At 41.5% G+C, this 27114-nt stretch overlaps 1 protein-coding gene across 1 annotated transcript; it reads left to right on the top strand.

The window, feature by feature from the left end:
* Positions 1 to 25235, top strand: LOC126188814 (putative gustatory receptor 28b). The gene is made up of 2 exons (XM_049930426.1): positions 1 to 41; positions 24743 to 25235. The coding sequence occupies exons 1-2, from the start codon at positions 1 to 3 to the stop codon at positions 25233 to 25235; spliced, it is 534 nt and encodes a 177-aa protein (XP_049786383.1).
* Positions 25236 to 27114: the final 1879 nt, after the last annotated feature.

Genomic DNA, 27114 nt, shown 5'->3' with positions numbered 1-27114 from the left:
ATGGTCGAGTGCCTCCAGACGGACATCACGATGAACAGCAGGTATATCAATACAATGTGACCCGCCGGCTCACCGTCCCACAGTGGTCCAACGTCCAGGAAGTTGGCCAAGATCATGTATGTGAGCACAATAATGTTCACGAAGCAGCTCCCCACTTCCGCTAGGTTCTGTACGCTGTAGGCTGCGTTGATGGACCTTGCCAAATCACACAAAAGACAATGTGTCTTCCACACACTTTGAAATGATACATGGTCATCCAAAATAATAGGTATACTGTACGGCGTATAAATATTCCTTCTAATTACTGGTCTTTGGGCAGGTAGATCCTGAAGAAGCACTTTATGGCAGATTAGTGGAGTACTGTTTCTCACAGAAACATTTGGCGTCGATGATATTTCGCTGTTCAGTTCGTCTTCTGAAGATACACTGAAAGATTGCAGCAGCTTTCTATTCAACTGCCTGAATTTTCTGTGCAGCATAACATTAAATGACATGAATTGGAGACTGACAATGTTTCTCACGGTGTACAAGGAATACAATAGTAGCAACAGATCAAATTTGTGTCTACCTAATATAAGCCAGGTGTAGTGACTATACAGATAAACTGAATAAATGACCACTAACCAGAAGACTTTACGGACTTTCACTGCTATGTCATAGTATTCTGCGTATCTGCTTCTATGAAGAAATGTGTCAGCTGAAATTATATTGGCGCAGAAGATGTCGACGTCTCTTTGTTTCACAGTACAGCTCCGTAGCACGGCGACGAAAGCAGGGGCAGTAGCGAATATCAGATTTCCAGCGTACACGTATTTTATTAGTACATCTGTGTTCCTGTACACCTCTGGCATTCGTACGCAAATTTCGTAACTAGCTGAAACTAGAAGCAATAAAGCAACACACACACTGTAAACTCGTCCACTTGTTGACACGATAAATTTTCCGCTTTTCTGTTCGAGAGAGAGCGGAACAGTACCAAAAATTTTAGAGATCACAAGGAAAAACCGCAGCTCATTAAACAACGATTCATTTTTTTCACCCATACCGTCTGAAATTCTCTGCTCGATATGAGAACTAGCAACTGAATAAATTTACAGCCTAGCGGACCGAAGCGGCAAAGTAATCACATTACGCAACGAGAGAGCTTCGATCAGACAGAATTATTAACGAAGTTATCGAGTAGCAACGATTCCATCTACTGTTTGTTAGCTATCTAAGCAGCGTCGTCAGTTCACGCAAAATAACAGGTTGGTTTCGTTTTGTTATAACATCATCCTGATCGATAGATTCTGAACATTTGAGGCCGAGAGCTCTACAGACGAAGTTAAATCATACAGCACAGTCTTTCAAGACCGGTGTTTGCATCCTTAGTGAATCAAGTTTTATGGGTATTGGTCTGTAGTCCAAGGCACAATTCGCCGCGCGGAGTAGCTGCACGGTTAGAGGCACCATGTCACTAACTCTGCGGCCCCTCCCGACGGAGGTTCGAGTCCTCCCTCGGGCATGGGTGTGTGTTCTGTTCTTATCATAAGTACAGGGTGTTTCAAAAATGACCGGTATATTTGAAACGGTAATAAAAACTAAACGAGCAGCGATAGAAATACACCGTTTGTTGCAATATGCTTGGGACAACAGTACATTTTCAGGCAGACAAACTTTCGAAATTACGGTAGTTACAATTTTCAACAACAGATGGCGCTGCGGTCTGGGAAACTCTATAGTACGATATTTTCCACATATCCACCGTGCGTAGCAATAATATGGCGTAGTCTCTGAATGAAATTACCCGAAACCTTTGACAATGTGTCTGGCGGAATGGCTTCACATGCAGATGAGATGTACTGCTTCAGCTGTTCAATTGTTTCTGGATTCTGGCGGTACACCTGGTCTTTCAAGTGTCCCCACAGAAAGAAGTCACAGGGATTCATGTCTGGCGAATAGGGAGGCCAATCCACGCCGCCTCCTGTATGTTTCGGATAGCCCAAAGCAATCACACGATCATCGAAATATTCATTCAGGAAATTAAAGACGTCGGCCGTGCGATGTGGCCGGGCACCATCTTGCATAAACCACGAGGTGTTCGCAGTGTCGTCTAAGGCAGTTTGTACCGCCACAAATTCACGAAGAATGTCCAGATAGCGTGATGCAGTAATCGTTTCGGATCTGAAAAATGGGCCAATGATTCCTTTGGAAGAAATGGCGGCCCAGACCAGTACTTTTTGAGGATGCAGGGACGATGGGACTGCAACATGGGGCTTTTCGGTTCCCCATATGCGCCAGTTCTGTTTATTGACGAAGCCTTCCAGGTAAAAATAAGCTTCGTCAGTAAACCAAATGCTGCCCACATGCATATCGCCGTCATCAATCCTGTGCACTATATCGTTAGCGAATGTCTCTCGTGCAGCAATGGTAGCGGCGCTGAGGGGTTGCCGCGTTTGAATTTTGTATGGATAGAGGTGTAAACTCTGGCGCATGAGACGATACGTGGACGTTGGCGTCATTTGGACCGCAGCTGCAACACGGCGAACGGAAACCGAGGCCGCTGTCGGATCACCTGCTGCACTAGCTGCGCGTTGCCCTCTGTGGTTGCCGTATGCGGTCGCCCTACCTTTCCAGCACGTTCATCCGTCACGTTCCCAGTCCGTTGAAATTTTTCAAACACATCCTTTATTGTATCGCTTTTCGGTCCTTTGGTTACATTAAACCTCCGTTGAAAGCTTCGTCTTGTTGCAACAACACTGTGTTCTAGGCGGTGGAATTCCAACACCAGACAAATCTTCTGTTCTAAGGAATAAACCATGTTGTCTACAGCACACTTGCACGTTGTGAACAGCACACGCTTACAGCAGAAAGACGACGTACAGAATGGCGCACCCACAGACTGCGTTGTCTTCTATATCTTTCACATCACTTGCAGCGCCATCTGTTGTTGAAAATTGTAACTATTGTAATTTCGAAAGTTTGTCCGCCTGAAAATGTACTGTTGTCCCAAGCATATTGCAACAAACGGTGTATTTCTATCGCTGCTCGTTTAGTTTTTATTGCCGTTTCAAATATACCGGTCATTTTTGAAACACCCTATATATATATATATATATATATATATATATATATATATATATATATATATATCCCTACCCTGTCTCACACAAACACACACACACACACACACACACACACACACACACACACACTATGCACAGAGTTCGACTTACTGAGGGTGTTTTAAGTCTGGAACTGCTGTTTGAGATTTTTCGCCTCTTATAATACCTCCACTATTAGGAGACGAAACGTTAGCTCCAGAAAAATGCATTATACCACAGCTTAATACCCACAAAACAATATGCATCAAAGATAAAGCCGTACAGCAAAGAACCTTATTTTCAACTGAAAATGGCTTCTTCGGTCCATTATTCAGCTCTCCATGCTACTCTATCCTGTGCAAGCTTCTTCATCGCCCAGTACTTACTGCAGCCTACATCCTTCTCAGTCTGCTCAGTGTATTCATCTCTTGGTCTCCCTCTACGATTTTTACCCTCCACGCCGCCCTCCAATACTAAATTGGTGATCCCTTGATGCCTCAGAACATGTCCTACCAACCGATCCCTACTTCTAGTCAAGTTGTGCCACAAACTCCTCTTCTCCCCAATTCTATTCAATACCTCCTCATTAGTTATGTGATCTACCCATCTAATCTTCAGCATTCTTCTGTAGCACCACATTTCGAAAGCTTCTATTCTCTTCTTGTCTAAGCTATTTATCGTCCACGTTTCACTTCCATACTTGGCTACACTCCATACAAATACTTTCAGAAACGACTTCCTGACATTTAAATCTATAATCGATGTTAACAAATTTTTCTTCTTCAGAAACGCTTTCCTTGCCATTGCCATTCTACATTTTATATCCTCTCTACTTCGACCATCATCAGTTATTTTGCTCCCCAAATAGCAAAACTCCTTTACTACTTTAAGTGTCTCATTTCCTAATCTAATTCCCTCAGCATCACCCGACTTAATTCGACTACATTCCATTATCCTCATTTTGCTTTTGTTGATGTTCATCTTATACCCTTCTTTCAAGACACTGACCATTCCGTTCAGCTGCTCTTCCAAGTCCTTTGCTGTCTGACAGAATTACAGTGTCATCGGCAAACCTCAAAGTTTTTATTTCCTTCTCCATGGATAGCGATGGGAAAAATTACGTTTTAAATTAAATCGCTCTGTCTCCCTCGGATTTATACCTTTGGTATGTTTATTCATCTACGTCTAAGTGACTAATCTGCAGTTCATACTTAAGTGCCTAGCAGAGGTTTCTTGGAATCACATACAGTCTATTTCTCTACCGTTACTCTCTTTTAGCAACGCGTGAGGAAAATGAATATTTAAATCTCTCTGTATAGCTGTTTTTTTGTTTTGTTTTTTTATGCTCATTTCCCATTCGGAGCAGAAAGCTAGTTATTGGAAGTTCACGAAAAGATGTTGTCGAAACGGAAAACGTCTTTGTTTTAATGACTGTCATTCCGACTCGCTTATCATATCCGTGATACTCTCTCCCCTTTTTCGCGATAACACAGAACGAACTGCCCTTCTTTGAACTTTTTCGACGTCCTCCGTCAATGCTATCTGGTAAGGATCCCATACAGGACAGCAGTACTCCAGCAAAGAACGAACAGGAGTAGTGTTAGTATACCTGTTGCATCTTCTAAGTATTCTGCCATTAAGATGTAGTCTTTGGTTTGCCTTCTCCACAACACGATCTGCGAGATCATTCCACATAAAGTTGTAACTCGTAGGTATTTGGTCGCGTTACTCCGTCCGAACCAACGGTATTGACCTACCACCGAGCCACCCCCAACCGATAGACATGCCTGGATGCGGATGTGGAGGAGTACGTGGTGTGCACACCACTCTGCCCGCCCCTTGTCAGTTTCCGTGACCAGAGCCGCCACTCATCAGTCAAGAAGCTCCTCAGTCAGCCTCAAAAGGGCTGAGTGTAGCCCGGTAGCACTCGACAGGTCCGGCCAGTCTCCCATCCAACTGCTGGCCAAGTCCGACAGCTCTTAACTTCGGTGACTTCACGGGAGCCGGCGTTATAACTACCGTAAGGCCGTTGGCGTTTTAGTCGAACTGACAGCCTTTAAACTTGTGTGATTTATCGTGTAATCGAAATTTAACGGATTTCTTTTCGTACTCATGTGGATGAGCTCACTCTTTTGCTTACTGAGACAACTGAAATTTTTATTACCCTTTAGATATCTTGTCTAAGTCACTTTTCAGTTGATTTTGATCTCCTGATGACTTTACTAGCCACTAAATGACAATTCCGTCTGCAAACAGTGTACGAGAACTGCTAGGATTATCTCCTAAATCGTTTATGTAGATTAGGAACAGCAGGGGGCCTATAACACTTGCTTGGTTAACGCCCAATTTCAATCCTGTTTTACTCGATGTTTTTCCTTCGATTTCTACGTCTGCATGGGGGCTTAGTTAAATATTAATGAAAATATTTTTAGTAGCTGTATGTCCGATTACGCAAGTCTCGTAAACGGCTGGCCCTGACTAGTATTATTACGCAATCTGACTGCATAGAACATCAACAAAGAATGAAATGAAAATTTTCGTTAACACAATTAATTAATTAAGTCCCCAGCAACTATAAAACCTACGAAACCAAAGCACAAGTATAACTGTTCTGTGTGTGGGAGTGTGACTCAACGTACACATCTGGCACGGTTCTTCTTCAAGAAGACAAGAAATTTCAAATACCATTTATACTGACGTGATAGAAAAAAAATTAGAAATACTATAATTGCTCAAGAAACCCAGAATTACACTCTAATACAAGAACACAAGCCAGATGCTTTGTTGACTGAACCTGTAATGACACATTATTCAGGACACACAAATAAATAAACAACATAATATTTATTACCTTCATATATATTGACGAAAAGCACTCTGACCATTACAATATCTCCATTGGAATAACATCTCCTATCTCTCCCATCAAACCACTGCATAAAACATGGAACAACACTCTCCACTACCACATCTCACTCTGACTTCACGACAAGCAGTGTCCACCACAACTTCTCGGTAAGAACTGCCTGCCGCTACGTCTCAATAAGCACTGCCAGTGGAGGCGGCGGAACAATACTCTCTGGCGCGATTTCTGGCGCTGTGGCTCAGTGTAGCCACCTTTCATATGCCCTTCCTCCACGGGCTAGAATTTGATGGTATTTTTGCCAGCATTGGTGGTGAAAGTACCACCAAATTCGTCAAAAAAATACAGACAAAAATAAAAGATAATATTAATACGTAAATATCATATAACTAGATAAAATTTTGGCTTTGCACTGACCTTACAATAGCCTAATATATAAAATACAGTAAGGAATACAAATTCCTTCATACATATGACTTTACATAAAAGTTTACACAAATATCATGTGGTTAAACAATTCAATCGATAGCGTCAGCAATGACGAATATGATCAGGTAAGAGTCTTATAACTTTTCACAGACAGTAATACACAAAAAAAATCAGTTTATACAAATTTTCACAACAAGTAGTTGACAGTTCCAGCAGTAGCACCCAGCACTGTTGAATAGGTGCTGACAGCAACAAGTGACATCATCTCAGTAGAAGCAGTCCATCAGTGGCACCCAGCATTGTGGAATAGGTGCAGACACCATCAGGTGACATCATTTCAGTAGAAGCAGTCCATCAGTGGCACCCAGCAATGTGGAGTAGGTGCAGACTCCAACAGGTGACATCATTTCAGTAGAAGCAGTCCATCAGTGGCACCCAGCATTGTGGAACAGGTGCAGACTCCAACAGGTGACATCATTTCAGTAGAAGCAGTCCATCAGTGGCACCCAGCAATGTTGAAGAGGTACAGACAGCAAGAAGTAAAATCATTTCAGTAGAAGCAGTTCCATTTGTGGTACCCAGCAATGTTGAAGAGGTACAGACAGCAAGAAGTAACATCATTTCAGTAGAAGCAGTTCCATCTGTGGTACCCAGCAATGTTGAAGAGGTACACACAGCAACAAGTCACATTTCTCAGTAGAAGCAGTTCATCAATGGCACCCAGCATTGTTGAGTAGGTGCAGACACCGACAAATGACATTAAACAACTATCACTGATCACACTGTTCCTCAGCAGAAATTAAACATGTCCTAGTGGCACCAATCATGTAGAAAAAGTACAAGTAACAGTCCATAATTTCACCATCACTAATCAGACAGTTCAAGCATGAACAATAGTTTGAATGCACATACAAATGCTTTTACAATGCTCTTACACTAAACATACAAATCATAACAAACACACAAATGATATCAGATAATTGTCATATTACTATTACAAATACACAAACATCAGTAAACCTATAATATTTATGGGTGTCAGTGCAAGCCACTACAAACAAATAAAATAATATTTAGGAGATAGGTGGGTAGGATTAGGAAAGGAAAACACACAAAACACACTCACTCATCTTTCATCCACATTAAGTACTACTGTGTAATTGAATGGTGTTAACTGTGTGAATCCACTTCTGTCAAAATTTCATGTTCATCATGTGTATCAAGTAGTAGTGACAGTAATGTATAACAGTCAATAATAGTTAAGTCAACGTCATAGTCATCATGTCAAGACCAATGTTTGCCAAGCCAGATCAAAATGTACGGTTGCTGAACAACTGTCAGTGTGCCAAGATATGCAACTTCCTCTCTCCAAAAAAAAAGTACATACTGCTTAGTGATTTAACAAAGTGTGTGTAGACAATCTTCCTTCCATTTTAGTGTTCTAGTCTGCTATCTTCATCCTCCTTGTTCCATATAGACCAACAACAACAAAAAATATGCACCTCACTTATTTTACCTCTTATACACCATAACTCCAATCAACTTCATATAATCTCAATACCTCCATAATACCTCTTCAATACGTTGATACATATAAACCTTATTGCCAGTATCATTTCACTTCCATAACAACTCTTTCCTCTAGTTAGTCTCCTCGATCAAGTACAGATAAAATCCTAATGCAAACCTCCTCATCCCATACAATCCGAAGACACACTGTCAACACACAACCTCTGTGTAATCCATCTGACCAAAATCTTCTACTCATTATGAATTATAAACAAAGAATGCATACATGACCTCTAACAGACTTAGTTCGAATAACTCTCAGTAATTAAGTACGATTACGGAGTGTGAATGATCCTAATATTTCACAGTGTGTACACCACTTCAAGAATTATGGCAAATAGAAGCAAACATGTGGAGTATTTCTTGTGTCAAGTGTCACTTCCTATTTCAATTGCTCACGAAAAATGCAGTGTAATAACTGTGTTGGTATGTCATGTCGTTAGCTTCCTTCCTATTGGCATACATTTATACAGCTTTCATAAAACCTCCAGCTCATGTGACTTCTATGATGTTTCTTGTACTAAAGTCGCTCGTCGAATTACTGCAGTTCATTTTCTTATGTTAAAATATAAAGCACCGAGCGTAAGCAAAACAAGCAACAGCGAGTAAATATACCAGTAGTGAACAGAATGTCAACAAGTGGATGCAGCACAATTTCTACAACGAGGCTTCGCCAAGCGAACAGTCCGTAACCCATACCACATCGTAACCCACACTCCATGTCCGTACACTGTACATCAGCATTGCTATATACCAAATTAAAGTATAGTTATGACAACAAGCAGAAATGTGTAAATGTGCAATCCATACGCATAGCAGTAAACATATATCTTACGTACTAAACAGGTCATTAGCATCATATCATCATAAGCAAATAATGTTCATATGTAATCTTAATAAGTAAACATGAAGGCGCAAGCAAATAAGTAAACATGAAGGCGCAAGCAGATAAATCACAAAGTATAACTTACATACCTAACCACATCAGCACAATTAATCAGGTGACAATTATAATTTAAATAAATAGGCACAGCAGGCACATAATTAAAAATATGACATCAGTGAAAAAGCAGTGCAGCCAAGCGATGCATAATATACACAAGTAACAATCCAGTTCATTAATAATCATTGTCAAAATCAGTTAACGTACGCAAGCACGTCGCTTCACAAGTAATTTCATTGAACATGTAATTAGCACAAAGTATGAATCACGTAATCGCGAGCAGCAAATTACGTCTAAAGTACGTACCTAAGTGGAAATATGTTACCTGAAAAATAAACTCAATTAATAATTACCTTTTTAGTTTATTACTTTCTTCTTCGAAATGACATTTTTCCTGAAATTTTCTCGATAGCAAGTCGTCTTAACGACGGACAAGCACAGAATTTACCTGAAGTTCTTAAATATTTTATAGAACCGTATCCTGAAAAATACTGAATGTTAATAACAGAATTCATCAAGTCACTATAGCTTTATACTGAATTTAGTCGGAGAAATTAGACTGTGTATTTATTTACGGCTGTCAGTGCATTCGCACTGAGCGCTCGATCAGCTGTAGGCGCGTGACGTAGGAAGTGATTGTTTGCGGTCAACGACTGCCTTGTGCGGCGCGCAGACTTGACTGTTGCTTTGAGTATATGCCGCCGCCAAAACACAGCGCGGTATCCTTGTACTCTCCGTGTGTTTACATACAACTGTTAGTTTCTCAAAAGTATGTCATTCTACAAAAATTTTTCAAAAGTATATCATTCCACAAAAATTTTAACGTTAGATATATGATGTATTCCCTTAGAGCGTCGTGATTTAAGAGTTTCTACTTCGACAGTGTTATCATGAATAATTTTGCGAATTCTATATGGACCGTTATAAAGCAGAAAAAATTTCCGACACAAGCCTTTTCCTTTGTGAGACAAACGATGAGACTTAATTAACACTTTTTGACCAACTGACAAGATTTTTAAACGACCAGGACGCTTAGCTGATTTCTCTCTTCTAGCATCCGCAGATGCAATATTTTGTAGAGCCAGGTTGACAACTTCAGAATGCCGCAGTTTCCGTGAAGGCGGAAAAGGAACGATTTCAGAAATGCGATTTGTCGGTGCTTTGTTTTTTAATATCAGTATAGGCGGTAAAGAAGTTGAGTCATTAGGAAGTTCATTCAGAATGTTTTGAAAAATATGAAGATACTGATCCCACGTTCTGTGATTCTGGTGACAATAAAGACGACACAATTTATTGATTTCCTTCATCCATCTCTCTGAAGCGTTAGATTGAGGGTGAAAAAGTGAAATGAAAATTGGTTTAATTTTACGACGCCGTAGAGTACGAAGCCAAATTTTAGAACGAAACTGTGATCCATTATCTTATCTTATCAACATGACCCACTTCTTAAAGAAAATGTTTGATGAAAGCATTAGATACTGAACGAGCTGTTGCTTTGCGTAACGGTGTAAAACACACATATTTTGATGTCAACTCCACTGCTACGAAAATGTACGCAAAACCATTAGTAGAACGAACCACTGGACAGAACAAATCAACTGCAACCATGTCCTTTAATTTCGCTGGAATCATAGGAAACAACGGTGCTCTATGAGAAATTGTTGGCGGCTTTTGACATAATTTGCATAAACGAGGTGTGGCCAAATCGTCCAATCTAACAAAACGTCTAAGAAAATTACAGACGCCAAGGAAACTACGAACATCACGTTTTGTGGTAGGAACAGCATAATTACGAAGAGCGTCTAATTTTTCTGGATCAGGAAGAATACCTTCTGTAGAAATAATGTGACCGAGAAAATTTCACCTGAGAACGACCAAATTCAGATTTTTCCAAGTTCACTGTAATGCCAACTCTTGCAAAGATACGTAATAATGAATCCAAAATTTTGTTGTGCTCACTCCAAGAACGTTTAGCAATAAGAATATCGTCAACATATGAAGTAATATTGTCACGAAGATAAACAGGTAAAATTTCATTTAAGCTACGAATGAATGCTGCTGAAGATACAGTAAGTCCAAACGGTAATTTCCGAAGTCACTTTTGGGTAAAATAGTCATATCCGGTTATTTTTTACACGCTCTCTAGATAGATTGATAGTTGAAGAGTTGTTTCGATAGATGCAAAGAATAGTGAAAGAGTAGGCAGCGGTACAGAAAACTAAAAGAGAAATAGCACCACTACAGCTCGGGGCCCTATGCTCGCTACGGCACATATTCACTTAAGAGTAGTGAATCCCCTGAGGACTTTAATAGCTGCACATAAATTTCAGTTTGTGACTTAGTGGCAAATTTGGCGGAAGTGCGTACAGAAATTGAGCTAACCATGAACATGGATGTATGTCATTCTTAGATTTGCCGAAGATCTTAAATTTCCGAACAGTCAAAAAGTGTTTATAGTCAAAGTTTTCGCCTCGTGGCGACAAAGACCTACCGCGTCTGTCCCAGTCCGAATGTCGATTATTGTCAAGTTCGCGCGCCTGGCGATCTCTTGTTGCATCCCGTAAATGAAACAAATTATTTTCTTCAAAGCCTTCTGATATCCGTGATTCTAAATTTCTTTTGCCGTCTTTTCCTACGATTTCGCCTTCAATTTGTTTGACTTGCTTTTTTAATGCCTCAAATTCCCTTTTCACGCGTTCATTAAATTTTCCCTGATTTTCAACATGTTTATTTATGCTCTGGTACTCTTCGGTTTCTGAAAATGGCAATGGAGCTGTGTCATCTGAATCTCTGTCCCCATTTAAACTAAGATTTGTCAATTTGTCTGAAATCTCCTCAACTCTTTCCGATAAATCACCTATTTGTTCTTTCTGTTTATTTACGTCTTCCGTAAGTGTCGCGACTCGCGTTTCGGTATTGTCACCTTTAGTAGTTAACTGTTCACACTGTTGCGTTAAGTTATTTATTCTGTCAATTGGTACGGATTCCTCGATTCTCTCAAATATTTCTTTCTTATCGTGTGCATGTTGTAAATTTAACTCTGAAAATTTCTGTACTATCACGCGTTCTTTTTCCTCCTGTTCTCTATCCTGTTCCCTTTGTCTAATCTCTACTGCAATTAATCTATTATTGTGAGAATTCAAAATCGGTTGTACTTCTTCTCTGATTTCATTCTTTAATTCATCTTTCATATTTTTGAAACATGTCCCTATTCGTGAATCTAACCGTGTTTCCATTGTTTCCATCTCTGTTTCTAGCCGTGTTGCCACCGTTTTCAATTCAGATCCTAACTGTGATCCCAATGAGTCTAACCGTGTTTCCATTGTTCCCATCTGTGTTTTTAATTCAGATCGAAACTGCTCCATTGTTCCCCTATCTGTTTTTAATTCAGATCGTAAAGTTCCCATCTGTGATCCCAAATGTAATATAGCATCCATCAACTGCTCCATGTTAGCCGGTTCGAAATTCTTTTCGCCCCTAACATTTCCCGCAAAACCAGCTTCCTTTGTCATAGCTGTAAGACTATCTGTGTTCGATACTATTCCAGAATCTTCTGTCGTTAATCTCGAATTCTGAAAATTTTCTAGTTGTGAAAAGTTTTGAATTGGTTCCGGACTATTCTCCCGACTTATTAAATTGTTTTCAACTTCATTATTCATCACACTGTTGTCCTGTGTTGGCGAGTTCGCCATGTTAACAATTTCGTCATTCTCACTATTCATCATTTTTGCCTTTTTCATTGATCGCGTAATCATTTACTAAATGTACAAAACTCGTCACTATATGAAATTTATACACAATGACACTATCACCAACAATATCAATCACACGTAATGCTTCCTTCAAACACGATTAACGAACAATAGAAGAATGACAATCACCAAATCTACACATGCAATACAAACTACAATTACTAAACTACAAATTACTACAACAATACTACTGTCTACTATTTTTCCAATCAGAAGAATTCCAAGGGACGATCCGAAGCAGCGGTCGCCACGTGCATGGGGGCTTAATTAAAAATTAATGAAAATATTTTTTAGTAGCTGTATGTCCGATTACGCAAGTCTCGTAAACGGCTGGCCCTGACTAGTATTATTACGCAATCTGACTGCATAGAACATCAACAAAGAATGAAATGAAAATTTTCGTTAACACAATTAATTAATTAAGTCCCCAGCAACTATAAAACCTACGAAACCAAAGCACAAGTATAACTGTTCTGTGTGTGGGAGTGTGACTCAACGTACACATCTGGCACGGTTCTTCTTCAAGAAGACAAGAAATTTCAAATACCATTTATACTGACGTGATAGAAAAAAAATTAGAAATACTATAATTGCTCAAGAAACCCAGAATTACACTCTAATACAAGAACACAAGCCAGATGCTTTGTTGACTGAACCTGTAATGACACATTATTCAGGACACACAAATAAATAAACAACATAATATTTATTACCTTCATATATATTGACGAAAAGCACTCTGACCATTACAATATCTCCATTGGAATAACATCTCCTATCTCTCCCATCAAACCACTGCATAAAACATGGAACAACACTCTCCACTACCACATCTCACTCTGACTTCACGACAAGCAGTGTCCACCACAACTTCTCGGTAAGAACTGCCTGCCGCTACGTCTCAATAAGCACTGCCAGTGGAGGCGGCGGAACAATACTCTCTGGCGCGATTTCTGGCGCTGTGGCTCAGTGTAGCCACCTTTCACGTCCTATGATGTTTCTGAGAGGAAATCACGGATCCAGGGGTACAACTGAAGCGATACTCCATAGGCACGCAATATGATTAGAAATCTCTTGTGAAGAACAGTGTCAAAAGCATTTCTTATGTGACAAACGAAATCAGAAGCCTTATGGAAATCTTAAACTATCGAATCAATTTGAACGCCCCTGTCTATAGCCCTCATATGTCGTGCAAATAAAGAGCTGGTTCTGTTTCACAAAAACGATATTTTCTGAATCAGTGCTGACTGAATGTCAATAGACCGTTACCTTCGAGACATTTCACTTACCAAAAGTGATTCTTATCCGAATAGGCAGCTAACCAACACCGACAACATTAGTTCAGGTAGCAAACTGAAGATGAAGAGATAGAGAAAGTATAGGAGGATATTGAAAGGGTAATACAGTACGTAAAGGAAGATGGAAATCTAGTTCAAATGGTTCAAATGGCTCTGAGCACTATGGGACTTAACATCTGATGTCATCAGTCCCCTAGAACTACTTAAACCTAACTAACCTAAGGACGTCACACACATGCATGCCCGAGGCAGGATTCGAACCTGCGACCGTAGCAGTCGCGCTGTTCCGGACTAGAACCGCGCTAGAAGCGCCTAGAACCGCTCGGCCACCGCGGACGGCCGAAAATCTACTAGTCATGGGAAACTGCAATGCAGTTGTAGGGAAAAGAGTAGAAGAAAAGGTTACAGGGGAATACGCGCTTGGGACAAGGAATGAGAGAGGAGAAAAAATGCTAATTGATTTCTGTAATAAATTTCAGCTAGTAATGGCGAATGCTCTGTTCAAGAATCACAAGAGGAGAGGTACACTTGGAAAAGGCTGAGTGATGCGAGAGGATTTCATTTAGATTCCATAATGATCAGATAGAGATTCCGAAATCAGATACCGGATTGTAAGGCGTACCTATGAGCAGATATAGACAGATCACAATGTAGTGGTGAATAGGTGTAAGCTGAAGTTCAACAGATTAGTCAGGAAAAATCAATATGCAAAGCAGTGGGATACAGAAGTACTGAGGAACGACGACATGCACTTGAGGTTCTCTAAAGCTGTAGATACAGCAATAAGGAATAGCTCAGTAGGCAGTAGAGTTGAAGAGGAATGGACAACTCTAAAAAGGGCAATCACAGAAGTTGGATAGAAAATCATAAGTACAAAGAAGATAACTGCGAAGAAAACATGGGCAACACAAGAAATACTTCAGTTGATTGATGAAAGAAAAAGCATAAAAATGTTCAGAGAAATTCAAGAATACAGGAATACAAGCCGCTGAAGAATAAAATAAATAGGAAGTGCAGGAAAGCTATAACGAAATGGGTGCATGAAAAATCTGAAGAAATCGAAAAAGAAATGATTGTCTGAAGGACTGAGTCAACATATAGGAATGTCAAAACAACCTTCGGTAAAATTAAAAGCAATATTCGTAACATTAAGAGTGCAGAGAGAATTACATTATTAAATGAACAAGTGAGAGCGGATAGGTGGAATACATTATGGGCCACTATGAGGGGAAAGATTTGTCTGATCTGATAGAACAGAAGTCGATTTAGAAGAGAGGAGGGATCCAACATAAGAATCAGAATTTTAGAGAGCTTTGGAGGACTTAAGATCAAATAAGGCAGAAGGGATAGATAACATTCCATCAGAATTACTAAGTGGCAACCAAACATCTATTCACGTTGGTGTGTAGAATGTATGAGTCTGGCACATAGCAATTGACTTTCGGAAAAATATCATCCACACAATTCCGAAGACTGCAGGAGTTGACAAGTACGAGAATTATCGCACAATCAGTATAAGAGTTCATGCATCCAAGTTACTGACAAGAGTAATAAACAGAAGAATGGAAAAGATTCTGCAAAGAAACTCCTAATTCCTTACCTCATCAGTCCACTTAATTTCCTACATTCGTCTGCAGCGCCGTGTCTCAAATGCTTCGATTCTCTTCTGTTCCGGTTTTTCCACAGTCCACGTTTCACTACCATACAATTCTGTGCTCCAAACGTATATTCTCACAAATTTCTTCCTCAAATTAAGGCCTATGTTTGATACTAGTAGACTTCTCTTGGCCAGGAATTCTCTTTTTGCTATTGCTAGTCCGCTTTAATGTCCTCCTTGCTCCGTCCGTCATTGGTTATTCTACTGCCTAGGTAACAGAATTCCTTAACTTCATCTACTTCGTTACCATCAATCCTTATCTCAAGTTTCTCGCTCATCTCATTTCCGGTACTTCTCATTACTTTTTCTCAATCCATTTGCTGTACTCATTAGATTGTTCATTCTATTCAGCAGATCATATAATTCTTCTTCACTTTCACTCAGGATAGCAATTCATTAGCGATTCGTATCACTGATATCCTTTTACCCTTAATTTTAATTCCACTCTTCAACCTTTCTTTTATTTAAATCATTGCTTCTTCAGTGTACAGATTGAACACGAGGCACGAAAGACTACATCCCTGTCTTACACTGTTTTTATTCCGTGCACATCGTTCTTCGTCCTCCACTCTTATTATTTCCTCTTGGCTCTTGTACATATTGTACATTACTCGTCTTTGCCTATAGCTTACCACTATTTTTCTCAGAATTTCGAACATCTTCCACCATTTGATGTTGTCGAACTCTTTTTCCATGTCGACAAATCTCTCTGTGTACCTTTTACATATCTTTACTTATTTATTTATTATTTTTTGTAATATCTAAACAAGTATATCCTCATACAATATCATATGTAAATGTCGGTAGCTGAAATTTGAAAATTCAACACCTTACCAAATGCACAAGGTGTGGTGTCACCGCCAGACACCACACTTGCTAGGTGGTAGCCTTTAAATCGGCCGCGGTCCGTTAGTATACGTCGGACCCGCGTGTCGCCACACGGCAGGTCTAGAAAGACTTCCTAGCACTCGCCCCAGTTGTACAACCGACTTTGCTAGCGATGGTTCACTGGCAAAATACGCTCTCATTTGCCGAGACGATAGTTAGCATAGCCTTCAGCTACGTCATTTGCTACGACCTAGCAAGGCGCCATTACCAGTTACTATTGATACTGTAATCATGTACCGTTAAGAGCGACGCTCATCATTAATGGATTAAAGTTAAGTATTCCACCAGCTACGTCCGTTTTTCTAAAGTCTAATTTCCTTGTCCTGTTCCAGACCTCACGCCAGCCTGCGTGAGCTAAAACGCGTGCCTTTTCGGCTTCCTCTAGTATCCGGTGTTGGCTCTCCTGCCAACCCACAACACAAGGTGTGACACTATTACGTTCTTTACGACGCATTTCTCCTGGAATCAAAATTTTCTTCCTTTTTTATTTCTTCCTGAGGACTATGATTCTCAGATATTGAAAACAGTTCCAGGGACATTGGTTGACGTCCTTGTAAACTGCCATCACTTTGTAAGGGGAAGTCAAACAAAAACGAGACAGATGGATGAAAGTAAGTAAACTGTTTATTATTTTAAAAGCAATACTCCATTCAAAAATCACAAGAGGAGAAGATATGCTTGGTAAAGGCCGGGATATGCGGGGGGATATCAGTTAGATTACTTCATGGTCAGGCAGAGATTCTGAAATCAGATACTGGATTTTAATGTGTACCCAGGAGCAGATTTAGATTCAGATCACAATTTAGTAAGAATGAAAAGTAGGTTACTGAAGAATATAGGCTTGGTAGGAGTGAGAGGAGAAATACCAATTGAGATATGGAATAATTTTCAGCCACTAAGAGCGAAAACTCTCTTCAACAATCACAAGTGGAGTAGGTACACTTTAATAAGGGCGGGAGATACAGGAACCTTTCAGTTACATTGCAGAATGGTCAGGCAGAGATTCCGAAATTAGATATTGGACTCTGCGACTTATCGAACAACAGATATAGATTCACATGACAATTTAGTAACGATGAGGAGCAGGCTGATATTTATGGGTTTAGTCAAAAAAATCATTCCTCAAAGAAGTGGTATGCAGAAGGACTGAGGAATTAAGAGATACGCTTGAAGTTTTGTGAGTCTACAAATACTGTGATAAGAAATATCTCAGTAGGCAGTTCAGTTGAAGAGGAAATGAGCCAATCACAGAAGTTGGAAGGAAAAAGTAGGTACCGAGGAGGTAACCATGGGTACAGGAGTAGTAGTAGTTGAGATGATAGATAAAAGAAAGAAGTACAAAAATGTTCAGCGAAATTCAGGAACACAGAAATACAAGTCACTTAGGAATGAAATAAATAGGAAATGCAGAGAAGCTAAGGCGAAATGGCTACATGAAAAATGCAAAGAAATCGAAAAATAGATGATTGCTTTAGCTTATAGAAAAGTCAAAACTATCTTCTGTTGAATTAAAATCAAAGGTGGTAACATTAGGAACGCAATGAGAATTTCATTGTCAAACGCAGAGGAGACAGCGGATAGGAGGAAAGAGAACACTGAAAGCCTCTGTGAGGAAAGACTTGTCTGATGGCGTTGTAGAAGAAGAAACAATAATCGGTATAGAAGAGGTAGGGGAGCCAGTATTAGAATCAGAATTTAAAAGAGCTCTGAAAGACTTAAGATCAAATAAGAAGAAGGAATAGAAACATTCTACCAGAGGAACTGGCCCACAAAACGACCATTCACGTTGGTGAACATCATTCACAAAATTCCGAAGACTGCGAAAAGTGCCACAAGCAAGAATTACCACGCAATCGGCCTAATAGTTCATGTATCATACTTGCCGAATAATATCGAGAAGACTGGAAGAGAAAATTGAAGATGCTTGAGATGACGATCAGTTGGCTTTAGGTAAGATATAGGCATCAGACTGTCAGTTTTGAAGTTGCGGTTGATAACAGAAGCAAGTTTAAAGAAAAATCAAGACAAGTTCATAGGAACTGTTGGCCTGGAAAAGGGTGCAACATTTTCGAAATTCTGAGAGAAATAGGGGTAAGCTATAGGTAAAGTAATATACAATATGTACAAGAGCCAAGAGGGTTCAAAAAGTGTAGAAGATCAAGAACGAAGTACTCGGATTAAAAAGGGTGTAAGACAGGGATGTAGCCTTTCGCTCATACTGTGTAGTATGTACATCGAAGAAGCAATAACGGATATAAAAGAAAGGTTCTAGAGTGGAATTAAAATTCAAGGTGAAAGGATATCAATGATTTCATTCACTGATGATATTGCTATCGTTAGTGAAAGTGAAGAAGCATTACAGGATCTGCTGAATGGAATGAACAGTCTAAGGAGCACAGAGTATGGACTAAGAGTAAATCGAAGAAAGACGGAAGTAATGAGAAGTAGCAGAAATGAGAATAGCGAGAAACTTAACATCAGGATTGGTGATCACGAAGTACACTCCTGGAAATGGAAAAATGAACACATTGACACCGGTGTGTCAGACCCACCATACTTGCTCCGGACACTGCGAGAGGGCTGTACAAGCAATGATCACACGCACGGCACAGCGGACACACCAGGAACCGCGGTGTTGGCCGTCGAATGGCGCTAGCTGCGCAGCATTTGTGCACCGCCGCCGTCAGTGTCAGCCAGTTTGCCGTGGCATACGGAGCTCCATCGCAGTCTTTAACACTGGTAGCATGCCGCGACAGCGTGGACGTGAACCGTATGTGCAGTTGACGGACTTTGAGCGAGGGCGTATAGTGGGCATGCGGGAGGCCGGGTGGACGTACCGCCGAATTGCTCAACGCGTGGGGCGTGAGGTCTCCACAGTACATCGATGTTGTCGCCAGTGGTCGGCGGAAGGTGCACGTGCCCGTCGACCTGGGACCGGACCGCAGCGACGCACGGATGCACGCCAAGACCGTAGGATCCTACGCAGTGCCGTAGGGGACCGCACCGCCACTTCCCAGCAAATTAGGGACACTGTTGCTCCTGGGGTATCGGCGAGGACCATTCGCAACCGTCTCCATGAAGCTGGGCTACGGTCCCGCACACCGTTAGGCCGTCTTCCGCTCACGCCCCAACATCGTGCAGCCCGCCTCCAGTGGTGTCGCGACAGGCGTGAATGGAGGGACGAATGGAGACGCGTCGTCTTCAGCGATGAGAGTCGCTTCTGCCTTGGTGCCAATGATGGTCGTATGCGTGTTTGGCGCCGTGCAGGTGAGCGCCACAATCAGGACTGCATACGACCGAGGCACACAGGGCCAACACCCGGCATCACGGTGTGGGGAGCGATCTCCTACACTGGCCGTACACCACTGGTGATCGTCGAGGGGACACTGAATAGTGCACGGTACATCCAAACCGTCATCGAACCCATCGTTCTACCATTCCTAGACCGGCAAGGGAACTTGCTGTTCCAACAGGACAATGCACGTCCGCATGAATCCCGTGCCACCCAACGTGCTCTAGAAGGTGCAAGTCAACTACCCTGGCCAGCAAGATCTCCGGATCTGTCCCCCATTGAGCATGTTTGGGACTGGATGAAGCGTCGTCTCACGCGGTCTGCACGTCCAGCACGAACGCTGGTCCAACTGAGGCGCCAGGTGGAAATGGCATGGCAAGCCGTTCCACAGGACTACATCCAGCATCTCTACGATCGTCTCCATGGGAGAATAGCAGCCTGCATTGCTGCGAAAGGTGGATATACACTGTACTAGTGCCGACATTGTGCATGCTCTGTTGCCTGTGTCTATGTGCCTGTGGTTCTGTCAGTGTGATCATGTGATGTATCTGACCCCAGGAATGTGTCAATAAAGTTTCCCCTTCCTGGGACAATGAATTCACGGTGTTCTTATTTCAATTTCCAGGAGTGTAGATAAAGTTAAGTAATTCCGCTACATAGGCAGCAAGATGCCAACGGCTTTGCTGCGGTGGTAACAGAGGTTCTCATCAGATCACCGAAGTCAAATGGTGTCGGACTGGGCTAGCACTTGGATGACTGACCATCCGGTTTGCCGAGCTCTGTTAGGAAGCGAGATGCACTCAGCCCTTGTGAGGCAAACTGAGGAGCTACTTGATCCAGAAGTAGCGACCCATCAGGTTACCCTCCATTCAGAAGGCTGCTGCACGCAGCGACTGTTATATTGACTTGTAAATAATAGATTTCAGCTATCAGACGTCTTTTTGAATTTTTATTGGCAGATCTAGATTTCAGCTAGAAACTAGCCATTCTCAATGCACTATCATTTTTGATCAGCGCATGAAATGCCTGTTGGTCGGGCTTCGTCCACAGTTCATTGAATACAGTATTCAATGAACTGTGGATGAAGCCCGACCAGAAAGCGTTACATGCACTGATAAAAAAATGATAGTGCATTGAGAATGGTTAGTTTCTAGCTGAAATCTAGATCTGCCAATAAAATTTCAAAAGGACGACAGCTGTAGTAGCGACCCAGTTTCGTCTACTGACATACGGCCGAGAGAGCAGTGCGCTGACCACATGCCCTCAATACGCGCATCCAGTGAGGCCTGTGGGTTAAGGATGACAAGGCGTCCGGTCGGTGCCGTTGGGCCTTTATATAGTTCGGGCGGAGTTAAGGTTAGTAAGGAGCAAGGGAATCACTAATGGACAGAGCAAGGAGGACACAAAAGGAAGATTAGCACAGGCAAAAAGGGCATTCCTGGCCGAGAGAAGTCTGCTATAATCTTACATAGGTCTTAATTTGAATGAGAAATTTCTGAAAATGTACGTTTGGAGTATAGCAGTGTATGGTAGTGAAACACGGACTATGAGAAGAGAATCGAAACATTTGAGATGTGTTGCTACAGAAGAATGTTGAAAATTAGGTGGAAATAGGAGGTTTTCCATAGAATCAGCGACGAAAGAAATCAGTGGAAAACACTGTCAAGAAGAAGGGACGAGACAGTGGGACATCTGTTAAAACATTGCAGAGTAACTTCCACGGTACTAGAGAGAACTGTAGAGGGTAAAGACTACAGAGGAAGACAGAGATTGGAATACATGAGCAAATAACGGAGGCTGTAGGTTGCAAGTGCTACTCTGAATTGCGAGGAATTCATGGCGGGCCGTATTAAACCAGTCAGAAGGCAGATGACGCAAGAAATGTCGCCGCAACTGTTAATACGTTTATCACACTGTGAGATAACGTGGTCAACGCTTTCATGAAATAATGTTTGCGGTTGCCTACGGCGCCATGATTGGACGCAGACGGGCGCGTCGTATTCCGAAGCAGATCGATGACCAATGTCTCACTTCATGGTTCCGAAAATGTAGATGTCGTATGGAGAGAAACCACTAATTTATAGAGGATGTGTAAGGGCTTCCCAGCGAAACTTTTGCAATAGTGGAAGTAACCTTGGCAACATGTGTAACAGAATCATGGCGACCATCAACATTCCTGGGTATCTGGACATGATGGCGCGTTTCAGTATTTGCAAAGAGTCTACGCCACCGTGGCGCCTTGGTCCAGAAAGTCATTCCAGTCAATGAAAAACGTCTTCATCCCTCCCCCCTCCCCCCCAGAGCTGATGTGTCTTTAGTTTCGACTAGTCATACAAGTCTGTACATCTTCCATACCGTCCCCATTCTCTCCATGTGATTTCCATAATTACGGATTCCTGAAGAAAGACACCTGCGGTCATCGATTTTCTTTGCATGAAGAGGAACAATCATGACTCCGTAGGCAACCGCAAACATTTATCTGTCAAAGCACTGACCGTCTTATCTCAGAGTGGGATAAATGTATTAACAGTTACGGCTGTTTTTCAAATAATAAACAGTTTACCTACTTTCCTTCACCCGTGTAGTTTTCATTTGACTGCCCCTTATACACAAAACTGTCACAACGCACACTTATTTCAATTTCCTTTTCCCTTATACCATAGCATTCGGGAGGACGACGGTTCAATCCCGCGTCCGGCCATCCTGATTTAGGTTTTCCGTGATTTCCCTAAATCACTCCAGGCAAATGCCGAGATGGTTCCTCTGAAAGGGCACGGCCGACTTCCTTCCCAATCCTTCCCTAATCCAATGAGACAGATGACCACGCTGTCTGGTCTCCTTCCCCAAACCAACCAACCAACCAACCTTATACCATATTCCAGACAAATTTCTTGATCTACAGATTATTTACTCGAATTTATCTTTACCGATCCATTATGTTACCTGCACAAATCATACAGAACGTTTCAATGTTTGAAAAATGTATTTATCTGGCAATAATTCAAAATAACTGCATGTGCCTCATTCAATGGGAATTTGCACCTGAAGCATATAATGTAATAAAATAATGGAATAGATGATAATAAAATGTTGAAATGCGTGGCCTTTTAAAATGTATTGAATTAATGAGATTAATTTTTTTGGCATGAATGACAAGCAAAGCTGAGCTATGCCTGCAAATAAGTTCGTATTAGTTCATATTATTTTGCAGGGGGAAGTAGTTTCTTTCTCTACTGTAGATTTGTGCTTACCCTTCTTTATAATCTACGTTTGGTCACCGTGTTCACCTTCAAAGTCTTGACCGTGTTCCCATTGAGCTTATAGGATCTTCGTAATTTTCCAAAGTACACAGGTGGGCTTCAATTCTTGTAATTATCGTACTATTTGAAATAACAACTCACACGACCTTTCTGTTAATAAAACAATACTGTATTTTCGAAACGGTGCACATATAAAGTACATAGTCCTCACTTATTCAAAGCGACCCCAACATGGCGGTCTACAATTACTCGCTTAAAATGGCGTGCTTCTCACTCGTTCACTAGCTGAGCGCGAATCCTTCCTTCCTCCTACTGGTACAAGAAAAAAATCCTCTGTTTTTTAACAACTGAAAATCAAAAATACCTGACGGTACGCATAGGCTCTATTATGGGCTACCGCTTCATCTTTTCTCTTTGCCTTTAAAGAAGACGAAAACATAAAAGAAATGCAAAAGGTTTATCAGAAGCACTAAGATACACGTTTTCTTTCTTTTTTTATCGTAGAAGCATGTATCATAGATGGTAATCGGTTATGCGTAAGAAATGGAGGCCGTTTATTGAAACTTCCTTCACAGCATGGTGACATGTCTTTTTAATTACGTGTTGTCTGAAAATATTTCCTAGTAGGTACGATTAGGAAATGCAATCATTCAAGAATTATTTTTCGTGCAGCCACAGAACTTTATTCCGTTAACGGGTTCTCGATGTAACACGTGTCCATTATTCATATATACGCTATTGATTCGGTAAAACGGTCGAACCTTCATTAGCTGAAGTAACAGCAACACGGTTTCAGACTCCATGTGTAAGACATATCAGTTGACTATTTCCTTTCGCTTTGTAGCATGAAGAGTTACTTCAAGATGGACGCAGAACGAACGGTATATCGGCAGCTACGATTCTTCATTGCGATATGTAGCGTTTCTGGGACTGCTCCACTTTCCTTTGGACACGGAAATACTAAGTTTAGAGTATCAGCTACTGGAAAAGTCTACGGTATTTTCGTAGCTTTATTGCTTCTGGTTTCTGAAACCTGTGGGCTATCTGTACGAATTCCATGGTTACGTAGCAAAGTGAACAGCCTAACTGGGTGCGTGTATCTATGCAATTTGATCCTTTCTATTGTTACAGTTACGATCTTGATTTTAAGAAGCACAACGCTGAAGCAAAAAGACGTTAACGCCGCGTGTAGAAAGTTGTTTTCAGTTGATGGCTTACTGTATGAAAATATTGTGGAAGAAAACTTGAACGTTGTCACTCTTGTGCGCCGAGCGGTACTTGGACTCACCATTTACTTAACTTGTTTGTTAGGTCTTTCTGTATGGAAGGCCCGTTATCAACTCGCTGTACTGCTGCCACAGTGTTTGTCCTATTTTCCACGCAATGTCGTTACGCTGCAGTTCTGCACTTTTAACCTGGTTCTGTACAGAAGATTCAAACAGTTGAACAAATATCTGCTACTGGCGTTTGACATACACTCTGAAGAACAGCTCGGAGCTACTGTGTCGTCCTCACTTAACATTTCTACAAGAGCATATTTTCCACAGCTTAATTGTGAACCACGTACTGTTTATTTTCGTCTGTTCGCAAGAAGGCACAGATTAGACACGACTATGAAACGTAATAAGAAATTCGTAACGAAATCAGGTCTGAAATTTAACGCGCATAGTCCACTAAAACATTTGCCGAAAGTGCACTGTTTTCTCAGCGACCTGGCTCAGACTGTGAACGCGGCGTACAGTGTACAGAACCTTGTGGAAGTCACAAGTTCCTTTCTACACATTGCACTGATCGGGTACATGATGACTGCTGACTTACTAGACATCGGACCTCTTTTCGTTAACAAATCTAAAGGACATATATTGTTTGCATCACTGCCGTGGACAGTGCTGTCTTTGTTACGGCTTGTCAGCATAGTGCTCAGCAGTGAAGTGGTCGTCCAAGAGGCCAACCGCACAGGAGAGCTGGTCGACAAGCTGCAGCTGCTGCCGGCTTTGACAGACGCAGACCGCCGCAGTCTACGAGAGTTCGCCCACCAGCTGAGCCGTCGTTCGCTCAGCTACGACGCTGCAGGTCTGTTTGCAATCGACCAGTCGCTTCTGACGAGTTGTGTTGCAGCCATAACGACGTACATCGTGATTCTCGTCCAGTTCGGCCTTTCTAATGGCAGTAATCGTCAGGAAATTGCTTGTAATTGTTAACTGATCAGCAACACGGAAGTGGAATTAGCTGTCGACATTTTCCGAACGCACCTCTTATAAATATAGCACATTTTCTTCTCTATAACACATATCGATGGCCAAAGCAGAGAGTACGGAAAAAGCAGACTGACAACAGAGAGAAAATAATTTTTGAAGAAGAGAAAACTGTTAGCATAGGATATAAATTTGAATGTTAGGAATTTTTGTCTGAAGGTGGGTCCGGCGGCTCGCCCTATATGGGAGTGAGACGTGAACTACAGGCAGTTCAGAAACGGCCAGCAGGTTCTGACACGTGGCGCTACAGAATAACAATCGAAATCCATAACTGTTACCGCAGATATGGGGTTGAAAGATTCGGAAGATGCTGTCGTGGAATATCCAGCACCAGACATTACTAACAAATCCAGGATTATAAATCTGAATCTCACTACACCTCCAGAAGTAATGTCAACCGTAAAATTTTAAAAATAAAAAAAAATGTAGTCACTATAGAATATCAATAAAATTGACTAAAGTAACCTTCTGAGTTAATTTATTTGTGCAACTGCCATTTGTCACTGATACATTCGTTAAATGGCTAAAATGTATTGAAGTTAAGTCTCTGTAGTCGGCCGGTGTGGCCAAGCTGTTTTAGGCGCTTCAGTCTGGAACCGCGCGACCGCTACGGTCGCAGGTTCGAATCCTGCCTCGGGCATGGCTGTGTGTGATGTAGTTCTAAGTTCTAGGGGACTGATGACCTCAGCTGTTAAGTCCCATTGTGCTCAGGGCCATTTTTTAAGTCTCTGTATCAGAAAGCAGATAACGAAATACCGCCAAACTTCCGCCTAGTTTTACTTTTGCCAGCATTCTCGAACACTGTAGAAAATATAAAAGCGACATACTAGCCATCTGACTACAAATAAGAATTTTTAGCATATTGCTGCCCGTGAGCAACTGAGATAGACTAATATATTGAAAAATCCGCCTCAGTTGCGAAAATTTTCTGGTCTTTATCCAGGTATCGGCTGGAATAATCTAGTCTTCTTCAGAAGCGTAAAATTACTATTCCATGCCAGAGTAAGGCACAGTCACCATTAAAAATTAAAACCTGTAGTACCGTGGTACCATGTCGAATTAATACTACTTAACTGAAGTCCATCACTTCACCACGCGGTCCGTTGCCAGCGCCAACAACTCTGGCATGTTATTGTAATTTTATGCTTCTGAAGAAGGCTAGATTATTCTAGCCGAAACCTGGGTAAATACCAGGAAATTTTCGCAACTGAGGTGGATTTTTCAATATGTTTGACTACAAATACACTAGCGGAAACAAATTCCAGCACCAAGAAGGGTTTGAGAGAATAAACGAAATTTGGTATGCGTATTTCTACAGTCGAAAGGTGATGTCTAATGAAATTTCGTGCTAGTCAGTTGAGAGTGTCGCTAGGAGCGTACTATGAGGATGCAAACCAGGTTTGCTTTAAGAACGCCTATAACGATCTTGAGCTTAAATTACCTTTGACAGTTCACATTAGACAACAATGCATTTAAGGCGACAAAGACGCTATTATCAACGCTTCACTGATTTTGAACGAGTTCTGTAGTGCTACGAAGAGCTGGACGTTACATCTGCGATTCTGTAGAAAGACTTCGCACGAGTGTAGCCACTGTACATCATTGTTGGCAGCGGCGATCACGGCCTCCAGGCGGTCACATGGCACTACCGAGAGATAAGACCATCGTGTTCGGCATATGGCGGTGGCACGTCGCATTGCATCTGCAGCAGCAATCTGAGTAACGGTTGACACCTCAGTGACTCACCGAACTGTTACAAATCGTTTTATCCAAGGACAGGTCCGAGCCAGGCGCCCTGTAGAGCGCATTCCACTAACACCAAACC

Source organism: Schistocerca cancellata, chromosome 5, assembly GCF_023864275.1.
Source record: "Schistocerca cancellata isolate TAMUIC-IGC-003103 chromosome 5, iqSchCanc2.1, whole genome shotgun sequence".
In the NCBI taxonomy this organism is placed as follows: Eukaryota; Metazoa; Arthropoda; class Insecta; order Orthoptera; family Acrididae; genus Schistocerca; species Schistocerca cancellata.
Note: the sequence above shows the minus strand (reverse complement) of the source record. Positions and strands in the feature narration are given on the sequence as shown.

What these genes read in the sequence shown, in the direction of transcription:
- LOC126188814 (XM_049930426.1), top strand. Translation starts at nt 1, where the DNA reads ATGGTCGAGTGCCTCCAGACGGACATCACGATGAACAGCAG. An exon ending in GACATCACGATGAACAGCAG is followed by an intron (nt 42 to 24,742) that starts GTATATCAATAC and finishes CTGTTTTCTCAG; the next exon opens with CGACCTGGCTCAGACTGTGA.